General features: G+C 35.6%; 1 protein-coding gene across 1 annotated transcript; it reads left to right on the forward strand.

Annotated features, from left to right (window-relative positions):
- Window positions 1-7270: 7270 nt before the first annotated feature.
- LOC140140578 (uncharacterized) lies at window positions 7271-16226 on the forward strand. The gene is made up of 8 exons (XM_072162335.1): window positions 7271-7463; window positions 7699-7768; window positions 8371-8423; window positions 8862-8990; window positions 9244-9440; window positions 13902-13979; window positions 14450-14669; window positions 16108-16226. Exons 1-8 carry the CDS (start codon window positions 7271-7273, stop codon window positions 16152-16154), a joined length of 987 nt encoding a protein of 328 aa, XP_072018436.1. The 3' UTR covers window positions 16155-16226.
- The last annotated feature ends 2910 nt before the right edge of the window (window positions 16227-19136 follow it).

Below are 19136 nucleotides of genomic sequence, written 5' to 3' on the forward strand. Positions count from 1 at the left end.
TACACGTTTCAACTAGCAACTCATATGTATCGTTACCACCATGACCTCCTCCCACAGGACTTACCAAATAATCATTTCATGACAAATTCTGAAATTCATAATTATGAGACCAGACAGGCCCTTGACCTTAACATCGCGACGACAAACACACTGCTAGCCAAAAACACAATTAAAACCCAGGGACCTACCACTTGGAATTCACTGAACGACGACATTAAAAACTCTTGCTCCCTATCCTCCTTTAAAAACGAATGAAAAATTATATCCTGGATCAATACCACTCTGAAACCGTCAATAACGAGTACGCATCAATCATGTAAATTTCCTTACCCCCCCCCTTGATGCTTTTTTTTTCTTCACCCTCATTTTCATGGATGTTCTAGTTCATATCAAATTTTTGTCAAATATATTCATGTGGTATATGTATATGTACCTAATATGACATCCATTTACTGTTTTTCTTTTCTTTGTAAAAATGTTATTTTCATATTTAATAAATTATTAAATTCTATGTTTTTCATTGTAATATTTTCATGTAACCTTGGGTGCCATCAGCCACACGCTCAGCGTTCTTGATGGCATCCACATCTCATATAATTTATAATGCATTTGATTATCTGTATTTAATAATAATTTGTATATATGTGAGAAGAAACCAAATAAACTTGAATTGAATTGAATTGGTGGCTTGTTGATTTTAAAAATGCTATATTCATGTATTGATACTAAAATCAACATTGTCCGGCTCGGCAAAAACATGTACATGATGTATAATGACCGTTAAAATAATAACTGCCCTGGCATACCACAGGTCAAGTACGCAGTCTCATTTCCAGTACGCTAACTGTCTGCATACTATAGTATCACCTTGCACTGCGCAGTCATAGGCAGAGGTCAAAGCAGCATGGTATGAGGCTGAATATTTTGAATTTATGTTCGTTTACGCCAAAGGTTCAAAAGTTCATTTTGCATGGAGTACAATATAATGCAGTATGTTTTCCTAATAAAAGAGCTAAAAGAAAGTCTTTTCAAGATAGGCCTACATGTGATGTAAATATTTACGCAACATTAAAAATAGTGGTTGAGGAAATAACTTTCAATTGTACATTTTACAAATTACCAAAAATATCATCAGAAATTAATTTTAACATGAACCATTTCACCCGAACTTTTATAAAACATGTTATGAAAATGTGTTCTTTGATATGATGGAATGATGATGCTGATAATGATGCATGATGATGATGATGTTGATATGAAGATGATGATGTTAAAGAAGACGACACACGATTTAATGATGACAAATTATGCTTTATACTAATTGGTTATATTAGAACGTTTTATAAACGCTATGATTGCGTTCCATCATGATTGTCTTAAGAGCCGTTGTATACGTTATTATTTCGTTATTAAAACGTTTTGGTGCAAACATTCAGCAATCAAGAATTGAACTGTTACATCATGTCACATGGCAGCGTTTTTAAAACGTTTTATAAACGTTTCACAAAACCGAAACCAAACTAAAACCAATTTAAAACGTTTTGAAAACGTTTTGTGTTTGCTGGGTTATGCTGCGTAAGGATAATCCTCTGCTAGAATGGTGGGAACCTGCATGGGAACGACTTATACAAACATCGAAATATTGGGAGATATGCCAGGATGCTAAAGAAGAACATGGTATAGTTTAATTTTAGGACATGATGCTACAAACACACTGCTTACAGGGTGTCCCCCCAAAAAAGCCCCTCATTGCGCCCTCTTTTTCTCCTATTTCTGACAAGTTGATCAAATATAACTTTGGTATGTAAAGAAACCTTGAGTCGTTAGCTTTAATAAACCAAAACAATTTTACAATCGGCTCACAACTTTTGAAGATATGCTCTTATAAAGAAATGTGCCAGTTTTTCACTCTGTCCACGGAGAAGGTTTGCTACTTCAAAGTTTGAAAAGAAGTACACATACCATGCATGAATATTAAACATTCCTCAATGATAACTTTATAAAATAACTTTATTTATGGATTGGGCTTTACCAGTGGGTTCATGGGCAATGGATTTTGTTAATAGTGTCATTAATTTGTGGGTAAAATGAATGCCAAATGGGACATCTTTTGCTTTACTTGCAATTACCTATTTTCTTGGTTATTTATGCCTTTTTGTTTTATTATATGTATGTTTCTTACCTTTTTTTTTATTTACAACATAAGTCATTTCACTTTTTAGGTAGTCCAAAAAGGCTGTTTGGTTTGTCTTTGGTTCTTCTGAAGTGAGTTTACTGTGCTTCTATGCCCTCTACCTGGTTGCCTCCTTGGCGAATACAGATTTCAGCCCTGGTCCTCATTGCATCAATTGCGTTGCGTACCATCCTTGTGCGCCGGATACTTGCGAATGCATTCAGTAATACGTTTGCGATTATCTTGGATTTTTCCACAAAGGAAAAAAATCAATTGGTGTGAGGTCTGGTGATCGTGCAGGCCACTCCACAGCATGAACCATCCCAACCACTCTGTTTGCTATCCGTGGACGGGTACTTTTATTCAAAAGGGCATATCTTCAAAACGTGTGAGCCGATTGAAATAATTGTTTTGCTATATTAAAGCTAACGATTAAAGGTTTCTTTACATACCAAACGATATTTAATCAACTTTTCAGAAATAGGAGAAAAAGAGGGCGTAATGAGGGGCCTCTTTTTTGGGACACCCTGCATATCAGTAGACTGATTTACTGCTAAGCCGTCGAATCTGCTTAATCTGATTCTTAACATCCCTTGCATAAAATGCTACTAATACCGGACTTTTATGCCGAATTAACAAAAAACTTGGTTGACTGGAGCTTAAAATTCATGTGTATAGGGATTATTAGACGTAAATTTGTGAAAATCTTTGCTGCATTAAACACCCAACTTGGTCAAAAGAACTGCTGGCCAAGGCACAGGTACGAGGGTCTTACTTAAATACTCTAAATTAAATGACATTAACACCGAACGGTGGTCAGACGAATCACTGGCCCAAGTTTAATTATGAGTGACATGTATGGGTCAAATTTCATGAAGGAAAAATCAGGCTTTAATCTGTAAAAATTGCATAAAAACTATTCTTACTCGAAATTAAATGGTTTGATACACAAGCAACATGCAAATGCTAGTCAATTTGGTTCGAAGAACTGCTGGAACGAGTGGAATGCATTGTTTAATTTCACGTCTTGGTAAAAAAAACCTTATTAAGAGTTTAAATTCTGTAATGGGTGAGGTGCAGATGTCATCAAATTCAGAAGCCATCGTCTAGTAATAGCAGTTCTAGTAGTCTGTGATTTTATTCAAAATGTTATGTTTATCTCATTATACTCCTTGTAATAAATGTTTTATGTATTTATTCATGAATTTGTTTATTTACTTACAATTCATTATTTAACTTACATGTATCCAATAGTGTCGAAAAAGGCCTTTGTCGCCGTAACTTTAGCAATAATGATTATATTACATTATCGCATTTTTCTCCATTGTAATGATTCAATAGTTTAACATTCAACATTTCAACACATTCAACACTTTAACAGCTACACAACTTCATTGAGGGACGGATGCCCATATGACTAATTTCCGTCGGGGCGGCTGTTGCACCCACCCTACCCCTAAGCACCCCCTCCGCAGATATATCACTGCGACAAACACGGCATTACGATATTCGGGAAGATTAACGTTGTTCTTTCCCATGGATTAATGGTTGGGCAAAATGTTGCCGCTGCATTTTCGCAACTGCTAAACAAACGTAAAACGTTGATACTGGCAATTTCACTTCAAAAAGTTTCAAGTCGAGAAAACTCCCGGGGGTACTCAACTTTTGGAGGTGACGCGAATGTAGGGCTGTTAAGACCCACTTTTTCAGCATCGCTGTCACCCAAAGACCCCATATTTTTTACGAACACATGCTCTGTCACCCGAAGACACCATATTTTTCCATTTGATCTGTCACCCATATACAAGTTCAATTTGAACAGCAACTTTCATTTATCCCCGGCCCCCGACTCAACACAAAAATTGACAACCATGAGAGTTACCAAATAGCGCGGAAAAGGGGTAATCTTTTTTACCAGTAGCAAGGACTGCGCGAAATTGGCGCATTTATCACAGATTTTGTTACTTATTTGGTAAAAACAAAGATATTTGAAGCCATTTAGAACTAGACATTCGATTTTCGAGGTTTCTGTGGTGCTGTTGGGCTCTCACCCAAAGATTCTATTTAAACAAAGATGTTCTCACCCAAATACCCCATATTTTTCACATTTTGCTCTCACCGAATGCCAAAAATCATGCTCTCACCCAATGACCCCATATTTTTTACCATTTTGTTCTCACCGAATGCCCCTTAGTGCGAAAGTGCCAGCCCTACACCTATATCCATTTCATATTGAAGTGCCCCCCGGGAGAAAACTCTTACGAAGTCGGTTGTTTAACGGCACTATTCGCATTTATTCTCATTTTACAGGTCATATGCCCGGCGAACATCCCAACTGCGTTGGATATTGAATAATCATTCCTGTACGGAATTGGGCAATCTATATTTTCTTGACCGATTTCATCGTGCTAAAGCTTAACTGCTGATGTGATACCTAGTGCTTCTATAAATCACCTGTAATTCCAGTGTGTTCATGATTCATTTGACAATTTGACGCCCTATTTACATAGCCTTGCCGGCGTTTATCGATGTCCCTTCGAGGGGGACGTCCGCCTCTCTTGGCTTCACTACTGGTATGCATTCAAGTGTCTCCTTTTCGGAGGGGAAGGTTTGGACTATGTGCCATGGGATTACTATAAGGTACCTCGAACTTTGGATAACCTCAGGAATGTTTAGGAGGGCTATAGATACACAAGATAGCTATCGAACTTAGAAAGTCAATTTTAAGTTGAATACAAATGACTTTTATTGGCTCATGATGTCTAATTACTCCTTAGTTAAGTTACCTTTCCCTTGTAGCTACGAAAGAGTGAGAGGGCGGTTGTACCACCCTAGCATTTCACATCCATAAAAATTCGAGTCTTTAGGTCCTACACCCCAACGACTTAAGCTAATCGTAGATTCATCATCTGTGCTCATTTTAGTGATACAAATTCTACCTCAGCACCTTGCCCTTGGTTATAAGACCGACCATCAAAAATTACCAGGGGGATCAGGCCCATCATTGATAGGTTTCTACAGTAAAATCCATGATTTTGTAAAAATCGTTCCTCGTTGTAAAATTGTTGAAATATTGACTTTTCCCTTTTTAGTTGTTTGAAATAGTTATTACCTAGCTGGGGGGGGGGGGTTACAACCCCCGAGCTAGGTACTGTTTTACTACATCCGATTGTTCTTTCTTTCTATCTATCTTTCTTCATCTTCTTCTGGTAACAAACTTTAAAATGTTTCTCCTCCTACATGATACACCCTACAATTACGTAACTTGCGCATATGTATTGGGGTCAAAGGTCATTATGATATTGTCGGAAATCTGGCCTACTAAAATTGGCCATGATGTAATGCATCTTTAAATGGATCTAGCTTGTGATTGGTCGCCCAGATCTCGTTATGGTTTAAATCCTCCGGGTACCTGTCATTACCATTAATAACTACATGGTACACAAGTATGCCGGGCCTGTGTGTTGTGTAATTGCATAAACGCGTCAGTAAGTGCATGAGCGCGTCTTGTATTTGCTTGCGGTTAAATTTGATTGATAAACAAGTATGATTGACAGTGTGAGTGTTAGGGACATTGCCCGTTCAAAATCCCGTTTAAAATTGAAAGTCCATAGTCGATTTTTAACCTGGAATATCGCGATTAATAAACTGGCAGATTCTAAAATCAGAATTGTTCAGTATTGAAGTGCCAATACAATTATGACATTACGATATGTTGCATTCAATAATATAAGCCTACGTACACTTTACTTTTACTGTCACTAATATAATTATATAAACTTTTTCATAACAATTTTATACTAGTATTTTGATGTAATAAATATCAGTATAATTTCGAGTTCTACTGAATGCTTTCATCATGATTAACATTAATAACATGCTTTTATTTATCAAAAATCGACAATGCCATAGTCTATATGGCCAATTGCCACGCCCATTTAGCACGGACATAATGAAATATAAGTTTTTTAAATCAGCTATATCTAGCTTTTCCGTCGTTAATGTTTTTTCCGTAATGGATAACCCAAATAAATGCGACTATTTTGCAAGAACAATTTCCCTTGCAACCTGTCATTTTCGCCTATACTTTTGCATGTGGAGTTTGTGTACATCCGGGTACCTTACATCGTTGAACACGGTATGGCGAGTTGTAGATGTCACGTGCGCATTTATAAAAGCGCATTTTTATATATATATACCCGAAGTCCACTGATTATGTTTAGATCGACTCGCCATTGCTTAAATAAATAAAGTACTGTAAGCTTAAAAGTCTTTTTCTTAGTTCTATATTTAAAGAGCTTAGTTAATTGCTTTGATCCACCTTTTTATTATTTTAATTATTACTTGATCGATTTGATTCATTCTGATTTTGGATAAAGTGTTGATGAATAGAAACTATAGGAATAGGTTTGATACAACTTTTAATCTTAATTTTTAATTTTTTTCCAGCATAGTAATCCAAAAACAGTACCTTTTGGTTTTAATAGTTAAGGACCATTCGAGGCTACAATTATACCTAAAAAAATTAAAACAATACTGTTTTATTTTGAGCAAGTTCATAATAATAATAATATTAATAATAATAATAATAATAATAATAATAATAATAATAATAATAATAATAACAACAACAACAACAACAACAACAACAACAACAACAACAACAACAACAACAACAACAACAACAACAACAACAACAACAACAACAATAATAATAATTATAATAAAATCCCTATATCGACCTGCCGTACTTGAAAATTCAACAACAACAACAACAACAACAATAATAATAATAATAATAATAATTATAATAAAATCCCTATATCGACCTGCCGTACTTGAAAATTTCATCTGCCCGTGAAAGTAAAACAGTTATTTGTTCGTGGCCTAAATACATGCATTCATGTACATCAACAACTTGATCGTTGCTACCCAATTCATTCACATGAACTAAGGCCAAAACTTTATCCCCAGGACTTGACCTGGTCAAGTACGATATCCCAGTTGATAAAATCCTTTACTAATGCATGCACTGTATTACACCTGTACAAAGCCGCATTTTCTTTTCTACAAATATATAGTCTTTAGAGCTACAAAATGAATATGGAAACTTTAGATTCAAGTGATACAGGTAGAATTCTTGCACAGGAACGTGGTTCTGGTGTAAATAAGTTGCTTCTAATGTTGGTAGTTGTTGCAGTACTTCTATCATCCGTTGCTCTGGTTGTGGCGTTAATAAGCTTGACACAGAATGGAGGTGAAGCCAGGGTTACCATCACTGGACAAGAAGGTATGTAGGTTCTCTACGTTTATGTATAAACACATAATTCGGAACAACATGAAACAAACAGGACTCTAATACAACAATGTTAACAATGCTAGTATCGAACTTTGACAAATTAATGGAAATAATAACATTTAGACATGTTAGAAGTGACAGTAAACTGAATGGGGCTAATAATTTTTGAATAATTCGTTATGTAAAATAATGAACTTTAAAAACTTGTTTTCGTCTCATTTTACAGGCTCCAATGCGAAGAATGATAGGATATGGAATATTGCAATGGGGCATTACCAAACTAATAACATTTACATGTAAGAAATTGTAACAACAATAAAAAAAACGCGTCCTTTTCAATGGTTTCTTTTTAGTTATTTTGCTGCTTTAAAGCCATATTATAACATTTGCTGAAGAGAACGCCCTCAATTATTTTTTTTTTTTTTTTGAATTCTGGTTTTTACACGATTGTAATGTACTTTAGTCAATAAAGATACTCTGCAAAAATCAAGACTTTGGGTGCTGTAGTTTTGTCAAAATCCGAGATTTTGAATAAAACGCTGGAACCGGCGTTTTATTATTACAATGGAAATATTATAGTCAACACGTATGCACAGTACGTACATGGCGTGCGGGATACACATACACACACACCCAGAGGATCGTACCATATTACAACCGCGGGAGTAACATGCATGGGCGCTAGTATAACATTCCAATGATCTATGCTTTACCTCACTTGTTCGGCTCATATCTGACAGTAAAAGCTAACATTTTATGGAAAATAAATACGAATCTATTTTTACAGAAATGTTATATATTTATTTATTTATGTGTTTGTTTACCCTGCAAACGATAGAACGACGTTTGATACTTGTTTAAAAAACATTTGAAAATGTCTATTTTTTCTAATTTGCAGCGATCCGATATCTGGCCAGTTAAAGGGATTTGTTGTCGACATAGTAAACGCGGGTATGTGTTTCCTCTTAGCAAGTGAATTTGTATTTCATAATTATGATATTGTTTATCTAAATTTACATTCAATGTTATTATACGTCACATTATTGGAAAACTGCCACAATTTTGATTGTACACTTTCGTTGTTAACTAAAAAGCAAATTGAACAGAAGAAACAGTATTTGAGAGCTAAGACTGTACCCTTGACGTTGATATAAGCAGAGGGCGCAATTTTTTTTGAGACAGGCTGTATATGTCGGCGTTATAAGCTGAAAATGAACAAAGATGTTCTCACATGACCATTGTAAATTCATTTGCAACTTAGCAAAGGTCAAAGTTCATTTGAGGTAAACTTGTTTGGCATTGTAATCGTATGGTAAGAAAGTAGCATCCAAGGCCTGTATTTTGCATCATGCTTGTTATCATTATGTTGCGTGATATGTTCTTTAACAGTTTGTCAATTGGCAAATAAGGATTGCCGTTTGGTGTATGACGTCTGGCAACACTGTTGGGATTCAGAAAAGGGACAAGTACCTCGAGGAGGTGTAGGTCTAATGAGTGAATGGTATGACGCATGCGCAGGTAATTAATCTTAAAATATTTATCATCAAACGTGTTGCATTTTAACGGGGATCCCCGGGCGGGGATCTCAGTTTAAAATTTATAATGAATAGTGATATTTATTCAGTAGTTTCATAAAATGATGATTACAGTAAAAAAAAAAAGACATAACATATAGTGACAAATAATGTTTACATTTTATTTATCTCTTTGCTCTGTATTTTCCTGTTGTTGCTTTTGACCTTAATTGCTATTTCGGTGCTTAAACTTGCAGATTGGGTCAAAGGTCACAGCAGAGCTCGGACTTTCAAATTCAGCAAGTCATGGTCTAAACCTATAGACTTTTATTTCGTCATCAAAACTGGAAACCCACGTGGATTTAATCCTAACGATGTAACAAATATGACGTTTGGATTTACAGATGGTTTCATCAGTGATGAATTCTGTTTAGCTCGTCAAACTTCTATAAAGGTATGTTTCACGGACAAACACAGAAGGACACAAATACAAAGGCCATATAAAACCCCGGGCCCAAAACACATTTTAATTATAGACACCAGGATCGGGGGCAGTCAACACAAAAGACCAATATTTTTGTACATTTCCCAAAGACCAAAACAGAGCATGAAAGACCCTTGATTTTGATAATTTCAGCTTTAAAACACCACGAAAATTTCTCATTCCTCACATTTCTGGGTTTTTTTATTTTATTTATTTATTATCCTATAATTCAGCTTGACTGTAGGCCAACATATCAAGATATATAAAATTATACCTCACAGATGGATTTATCAAGTTTTTGCCATTCTAAATATGGGCAATTCCAAGCAAAAGTGGACATGACTCAAAAAAATAAAATTGCCTCTATGTATTTCTTTTAACTTTCATATTATTCCAAACAGATGTAATGTTCAAGTTCTAAATTTTTTTCTGCATTTTTCTAACATTTTGTTCAAAAAAAAAAATTTCTTCGGAGAGTGTATTTTAGTGGAAAAATCCTGTTCAACTTAGATATTTTTCTAAGTGGGCCTATTTTATTAAACAGGGCACTTTTCTTTTTAATTTGATACATTTATATCTATGAAATATGGTCTTCAAGAAATATCCATCACATTTTAAATAACCCCCGCTAATTTTTTCCTTTCATTGTGTTTTCATAACACTAAATATGGTGTATCACGAGTTACCGAGAGATGCATTTTTTTTTTTTTTTTCAAAATGTTGGCAATTTAATTGATGCCACTTATTTTTTCCTTCTACTAGTAGTACCTTGAATAATAATACAGAAATTGAAATACAAAACTCTATCCACCATCTTGCCTAAAACTGTAGCACGAGTTACCAGTAGCACGAGTTACCGATGTAGCACGAGTTACCATATAGCCCACTTCCCCCTGTACCAGCAAAGGTAATGCAAAATACCACTTGGCAGCAATAGAGGTATCTCCCAACTGCATGAATATGCATTTATGTAACCATGGTAACAACTTTCTAGCAGTAGTGTAGCCAGTGGGGGGAGGGGCAGGTGGGGGCAGACTTCCCCCTGGCAAACTAGAATTACGTGGTTCGTAATTAAGGTGGCACTCACTCAAAAGTGTGTAAATAACAATGTTTTGTAAATACAAATGATATGCAATATGCAAATAAGCTCATTAATATTCATAAATATGCAAATAACATGACAAACATCAGGTCACAATATCCATCCAATCACCAAACCAAGTTTGAAGTTGATTGGTTATTAATGCATTTAAGCTGCAGAGTGGATTATTGAAAATGTAGGTAAAATATGCAAATAAGCTCATTAATATTCATAAATATGCAAATAACATAACACAAAACTATACAGCACATCAAGCCACCATATCCTATCACCATACCTATCTATCTGGCATAGTACCGGTATACCAAGTATGTAGTTGATCGATTATTGCGTTAAAGCTGCACAGTGGATTAATCAATTTGCTTCCGCTCGGGCAGCCGAACAAAGAAACAAACAAAGAAACAACCAGGCAAACACACATGTGTGGGGGCCCAAAATTAAAGATAAAAGTGCCCTTCTGACAGAAAAATGAAAGTAAAAATATGGAAGGCAAAGATAGAGAATTTAAGGTTCAAGGAGCCAGTTCCACCTGATCATGCGCCAAAATAGTGTACATGTATATACCAAATTTTTACCAAAATAAAGTCCCTTTTTTGAAGCTTGAAAACTTGTACAGTCTCTCCAAAAAAATGCTCTAGTAAAATTATATCCCATTACTAATGATGCAACCAAAATTTTAGTTCCCCCCCCCCCCAAATCTAGTCCAAGAAATATAGATACTGGAAATCCTGAGACTAGCTAACAGCCACATCAGTGACATTTCAAGTTGATACTGAGATTTGTATGATTGATACAAAATTTGTTCATGTTGTTGAGTATATGGGTCTCATTTTCCAGGTGAAGTGATTGAAATCGTGCAAACTGTATTCAGTAATGCACCAAGCAGGAAATCACAGGAAATGATCTCAACCAAAAGATGACCAAACATTCTAACATTCTATACCGGTACCTCAGAAAGCAATTTTTAAATTTAAAGAAACTTACAGAGCCGATCATTGTAAAGAACCACAAACATTACAAGTTTTGTGAACTAATTTAGGGTGAAATAACCTATCAATCTATCAATTGTTGACTGTTCAATTTAACTGGTGAAATTTAAGCCCTACATATGTACAATGTATGAAATATCCAAACAGGATGGAGCAAGGGATTAAGTACATATATACATATGTAATGCTGGGATGTAATGTGTGTGGTACATTGTATGCTGATACATGCATTGTATTGGTGTTATTTGTACATAAATTGGGTTATTTTTGGGGTTATCATGGTTATATCAAAGTATACTTTGGTTATATGCACATAGATTGGGTTATTTGATCATATACCAGTCATTGAGGAATTTTTATCAAGAAACTTTGACATTTAAAAGAACATTAACCATTTTGTATATGGCCGGACAAACTGTAGCACGAGTTACCGTAGCACGAGTTACCATGTTTTTTGCCAGTCAATGTAAAACTATGAGGGACAAAATTTTTTAAGTTATACCAAGATAAACCTTAGCATAGTAGTTACTTATTATATAATCAATTAGGCTTTAATGTTTTTTGTTTTAGGACACGATCAAAATAAAAATGAGTGATTTTTTAGCATGTCCTCTGCTCGTAGCACGAGTTACCGTTTTTCGCAGCTGTCCCATACATACAAAAGTTGATATATTCATTTAGCAATACTATGAGGATCTAGCCTTGAATGTTGGGTATTAAAATACAAAAATACAGATTCCAATCAAATGATTTTAAAAAGCTGGAGCACAAAGTATGTAAAAGGACGCCATAAAGTGTAGCACGAGTTACCGTGGAATTGCCCATATGTATAATGGTCAATTCCAGCCAAAGCGGGACAAAATTCTCTCTGAGGGCCATTTTAAAAATGTTTTCCTTTTCTATTCTAGACTTATCAAATGAGAAGATCATATCTAGTGAATTATCAGGTGGAAGTGCCATCGGATTGAAAATAACTTTTCTTGCTACAATCTACGAAAAAAGTCCTTGGAACGCTTGGTACACTCTGTCGAAATTCCGTGCAGAATTTCATATGATCATGGAAATGACGTATATTTTGCCTGGGAACAAGCATGACATCTACAATAATGATTTACCCTTCCCCTCTCCCCATCAATAAATGTTGGAACACATTGGGAAGCCGCTGAAGACATTGGCATTTCTCAACATTGGACGGGGGAGAGGGGATGAGAGTTTTCCGTTATTTACACGTAAGCGTTCCAAGACTTTTTTCGTTGATTGTAGACCAAATACAGTGTTAAATGCGCATATGCATGTTACCCACGAATTTAAGCCTTTTTCAAATTTGATTTTGTGGAGTTTTATGGGTAAAATGTTTTTGTATAAAATAATCACTTAGACCTCACAATTATAGTACGAAACTTCGTTTCATGATATAGTCATTTATGGCATATTCACTTAACATTTTCAGAACGATCATTTTATTTTTTGATACGCGGGTAACAAAATTATTAGCCAAATTGACTTAATGGCCTCTAGAGTCCACAAACTTTGGTGGAATTCAATCGTTTTACATATGATGAGAGATCATGCAAACTTCTTTCTAACGGTAATAATTTCATTTTGATTGAAGGACATTAAATGACATATATGGTGCTTTATCTTTGAATTCGTGGGTAACGCCAATTCATTTAAGCCATCATAACTTTTCCCCTGGTATGACTTGCTAGTAAAGGCATATATGCTCAGAGAGAGCACATTGGACATGACATGGTATGCTCCATCAATAACGTGATTTCCGTTATTAATGACATTTTAAAGTGGAAAGTTAACATAGAGAATTTTGTCCCGCTTTCGCTGGAATTGACCGTATACTTTTGACTACTTAGATCAACAATTTGAGTTATGAGGCCCGGAAGTTTCCATAATAATTCCATAAAACTTACATTTTATGGCTTTTGTTTTGTGAGAGATCATAGTTAAAAACCGTTGGTCTCAAAAAATGACATATTTTTTGCTGCACATATTCCAGCCGATGTGGCGGTAAAATGTTCTATCAAATACCTTAATGTTTGACAGAATTTAATTTCCATGCCATATAATATTTAAAATTTATTAGTCAAAATTGCCAAAATATTTTACCCCAAATTTTAAAAAGGTAGAAATTCAAACACAACCCATATAATGTATATACATGTTAACGCCATTGGATGCTATGTTAAAAAAATGTTACGAAACCATTACAATCACTAAGTGGCCTTTCTGTCAGATGGTACCATGCAACGTTGACGGGCTATACGTATAAGTGATACAAGTTCTTACGTTGATTGCTGAAGTATGAGTTGTTTTCTTTCTGTTCAGGGATCTACACTCTCAGTTTCACAAATACATCACTATCCTCTGGATAATGACATGTTAAACGCGGTTCTTTCTGGTGAGGTAGGTTACCCCGTTCCCAATGCTGATCCGGCCCCACCCCACCCCGTTTATAACGAATATGTTTATAACACAGACAAGTGTACAGTAGTCGCCTCCAAAAGTGGACCCCTTTTAGAACTATGCAAACATGGTCGTTTGAATCCGTACTCAATCGACATACCGAGGACATTTTGTTAGTGTATTCTTGTGTGTATGGAATATAAGCTTCGGACGTTATATCTCACGTACGATAGAGGACGTAATAGTAAGTACACATACCTCATCTTACACCACTCACGCCTATATCTATGAAACCAATTTACTGTACAAAACTATGTTTCTGCTGTACGTGTATTTAACATGTTTAAAGAAACTTATAATGTAAATGTTCCAGGCTTTATATTTTACAGTTTACAGGTATTAAAGACCGTAACAAATACTTGGCTTTAATGTCATTATTAAAACAATATTGACGATTATTTTGTGTGTAGGTGGATGTGTGTATAGCGGCAGCTAGCAATTTATCTCTGCTGCCTGAGGGCTTGACGCGACTGGAAGACCCTGTAATGGACTGCTCTTTGGACGCATCAGGTGGCGCTATGATGCTGCGTATGGATAATCCTCTGCTAGAATGGTGGGAACCTGCATGGGAACGACTTATGCAAACATCGCAATATTGGGAGATATGCAAGGATGTTAAAGACGAGCATGGTATAGCCTTATATATTTTTTATAATATTTTGGAGGACATCATCATGTTGCAAATCGGCAGCCTGGTTCAATAATTGAATACATGAATACAAAACCCACCCAAGTCCATCGAAAGTGATTTTGAGAAAACTAAAAAACAGTGTGTATCATACATGGTGGGTATAGGCCATGTTGGATTTCACATGCTCAATAGACGCACGTAAAGGGTGGATTTGGTTTCAACTATTATACATAATACATGATAAGCCGCTGTTAGCATTAAAAATATTTCTCATGCTTAACTCAATTTGGCCAAAGTATGGACTTATGTGGGTTTTGTATTACAGTATTCGATATCTTAACTCACCAAAAAGAACATACTCAAAATATGGCTCAAGCATGCACCAATTACGTAATCTTAATTTGACTCATTACCATTTTCTTTCTTGTACAAAGATTGGGTGAATAAGTATGTTTAAATGCATGCTTGAAATATATTTTGTACTTGTTCTCAAAATTACAAATAGCCAATTATCGTAACAGGGTGACGATCGAAAAACTCTTACTTATCAGGCGGCTTTTAAGTTAGTCTCGTTCCGAGCCGATTTGTGCTCCTTCGTCACTAAACAGACCGTCTGACGACAACCTCATAGTACGTCTTTTCTGATTGGCTGAACCTCACCTCACGAAAAAGTTAAGACCGTCAAAATTGGCTGTCAATCAGCGCCGGGCTTTAGTACATGCAGTGGTCGCGGTTACATGCATAAATCCACACAATGTACGTGAGTTGTCGCCGTAACCATAGCGATAATATAATGTAATATAACGTTAGCAAAGATTCATCTAATGGCACACATGTGTTCCTTTTCGACTGCTCAGTTCTGGAAGTGGATAAGTGTATGAATAGCTGCCATGTGTAGATGAGTACAATATATACTGTGTGTACATTACCATGTTTACAGGGCAGCTATTTCACTTACCTACTTCTGGCACTAATCAGTCGAAATAGAGAAGCTCCCTCTTCACAAAATCCCTACAAGAATTAAGGGTCAATACCCTTATTAGCTGGTAGGATTTATACGAATGGGCAAGTTAATTTTATGCCTAAAAAGTAATGTCAATGGAGCCCATTTCAGCCATTAGGCAAATCTTAACGGTATTACATTATCACATTATTTGAAAAAAAATTCTCCTTCGTAAAGATGCGGCAGCTACACATAAACAGTTTTGCAAATGCAGGTAGGGCGGATTTTCGTCGGGCGTCTACCGCGCGCCCCACTTCCAACCCACAGCTACGCCACTGCGACGCATGCATGGTTAGCTTTGTTCTTTCCCTTGCTGCTACTGCATTTTTCGTAACCGTAAAACGAACGCAGCTCGTTTATACTGGCAGCTTCGCTTCAAACTCGTAAAATTCAGTTGTTTAACATTATTCTCGTTATTTATTCTCGTTTTACAGGTCATATGCCAGGAAGAGATCCCAAGGAAATGTGCGTTGGATATTGAATAATTATTCTCGGTACTATGACATACGGAATGTGACAATCTATATTTTCTTGAATAATTTCATCATGCTAAAACTTACGTTTAAAACTTAAGCTTATGTGATACCTACTGCTTCAATAAATCGCTTGTAGTTGAAATGTAAAGTATTTCTTTTCAAGAGCATATGCTCTACAGGGTGTTTCAGGCGCCGCAGCGCGCCGTTCTACTTTTTTTCAATATTAATAATTTGAATATGCAAAATGTATGGATGAATTCGTCGGCCTAATATTTCACCTGTTTTAACTAGTCATTGGACAGGTTGCGATTACCAAACGTACGATTCAAACGCCCGTGCATCTATTCAAAATCACTCTCCTTTGGCGGGATTTTAAATTGATGCACGGGCGTTTGAAACCTACGTTTGGAAATCGCAAGCACTCTAATATCACAAGCGCACCAACCCCTAAGTATAAAATGTGTAATGTTTTTGATGAATAGAAAAATCCAGATTTCAAACCCAAATTGCATTTGTTGATGGATTTTATTGGACTATTTAACTCGTGTTCGCAATTTAAAAGGAAAGAAACTCTTTGTTGTCGGGGTATACACGCGCAACGAAGCACTGATCTAGAACCTGATCGTGGTCGAATGGCTCCACGTTACCGGATAAACTGTGGGTTTTTTTAAAGTTCTCTCGTCCTATTTTAATTTCAAATTATTAATGGATTTCGATCAAAACTCTCAAGGTATTGTGGATTTACCCGATGTTCACGTAATGTGAAAGGAGAAAATCGAGAGTCGTTGCATTCTACTGTGGGTTTCGATCAAAGTGCAAAATGTGACCACTTTTAACTTTTAAGAGAATATACCATATAATTACTCGTCTGGGCATAAGGAATCCAAAAAAAATGTTTAGTTTGCCCTATCTGTGACCTTTAGTAATGACGCTATGGGCAGAAATATGACAAAGGTCAACGTATTTTCATTTTTATTTTAGATAATTTGGCACTACTACAAAACCACCAACTAAAGTCTTATTCAGATTTCCTTTGACAGCTTAACCATCGCGTATACGTGCGCGACGTCAAGCGTGTGCATTGGACCTTGTGCAAATAATACGCGCTGGACGGCTAGCAGTACGCTTAATTTGTAAAAGGAAATCTGAATAAAACTTTATAAGTCATGTACAAGTACAAGTATACATCAACTAGTGCTGCAAAATGGTGAATCATAGCAACAATTTTTTTAATTTTTTTGTGAAAAGCCCCAAAATTGGCACAGATGTAGCTCTTGAAATGCTTAACAAATTTGGATCCAGGGCCAAATTAAATTCATTCCAAGATGGTGGGTAAAGGTCATCGAACTTTATACAGGGAAAAAACATTCCAAGTTGTTATAAGGCAGCCAGTTGTATTCTGAGTTACAGTGTAAAATGCACATGAAGGTCGTATTCATAGGTACCTCAATTTGGTTATACATGTATCTCATTTTGATAGCGCCAGTCAAACACCTTTTAAACCAATCAATAATCCTATTGTTGAAGAGGATAATAAGCTTCTTCCTATGTCTAAAGAATTGTTAAATAACTCTAGTCGAATCGTTTGCTTTTACTAAATCCTGTTCAAGTGATGGATTACTAAGCATTGTATTTTGTCTAGGTGTGTATAACCAACAATTAACAATGAGAGGACATTCCTGAACCTCGTTGACTTAGAGGAGGCAAGCATTTTTGGCAGGCCGGGGGATGGGGGGGGGGCAGTTGTACCCCCGGGAGCTCATTTTATTGCACAGCCCTTACAATGGTAGTACATGCAATTTTAACACTAGTAAGCATTCAAAATATTAAGTACTAGCTAAGGGTTTTAATAATTTAATAATAATTATGAAAAAGATTAAAAAATGTGTTAACAAAACTAAAATGGGGATCATATTGACCAAATATTCAAATTTAACTTCCATTGCCAATTATAACTAGCTAAAGGATTAGGATTTTGCTATGTTTCATTTGGCAAAATAAGATAATGTTTGTTGTTTTTTATCCAATTAATTTAGTGATGTATTTTTCTAGAATCAGGAATTAGGCCCTAAAGACTCGTGTTAGAAGTCCCACATTACTTTAGCTTATTCCGAACTTATCCAATGAGTATAGTTTCCCAGCTAGCCAAAATACGTTTTTAAAACGTTAAAAAATCGTTTCACTTTGGTTTAAGAAACGTTTCAATATTGCGTTTTAAAAACGTAAATGTGTGAGTTTTGAATACGTTTCAATAACGTTTGCATGAAACGTTTTGATTACGTTTTTTCACGTTAATATTACGTTTCACTTTTGTTTAAAAACCGTTTCAATATTGCGTTTTTAAAACGTAGTTCTAAATACGTTTCAATAACGTTTGCATGACACGTTTTGAAAACGTTATCAGACCGTTTTCCAAATGCTAATAAACCGCATCACTTTGGTAGTCCAAGTTATCATGGTTATGACGTTAACACTTCGATCTCTTGTGTAGTATATAAGACATGAAACCATGAAGAAATACATTAACCATGAAAGTAAAAGATGTACACCATGAGATAATGTATAACTCCATGTCCCCAATGTCTTCGACATCAAGACATGTTCAGCGTCCCAGTCCAGTCCTGTTGCATCGATTATTCTTGCCGGCAGCTGGCAGCATGATTCGGATAACCAAAATATTAAAGCCAACCTTAGCTAGGATATTAAATGTGATATTAAAATACATTAATGTAAATGTATTCTGCGCTAAAATTATAAAAGTATCCTTACACTTGGAAAAAATCAATTCTACAACTCACTGAACTGAACTGAACATGTGAATTAAAACTAAACCATATTTGGGTAAATTTATTTATTTAATAGATGCGCTATCTATTTTTCTTCCAAGTGTAAGGATACTTTTTGGCGCAGTATATAAACCAACAAGAGACTTGCAATGGGCAACTAGCGTGAATATTATATATGATTATAATCAGAAACAAATGGCA

This window comes from Amphiura filiformis, chromosome 19 (assembly GCF_039555335.1).
Source record: "Amphiura filiformis chromosome 19, Afil_fr2py, whole genome shotgun sequence".
NCBI classification, from domain to species: Eukaryota; Metazoa; Echinodermata; class Ophiuroidea; order Amphilepidida; family Amphiuridae; genus Amphiura; species Amphiura filiformis.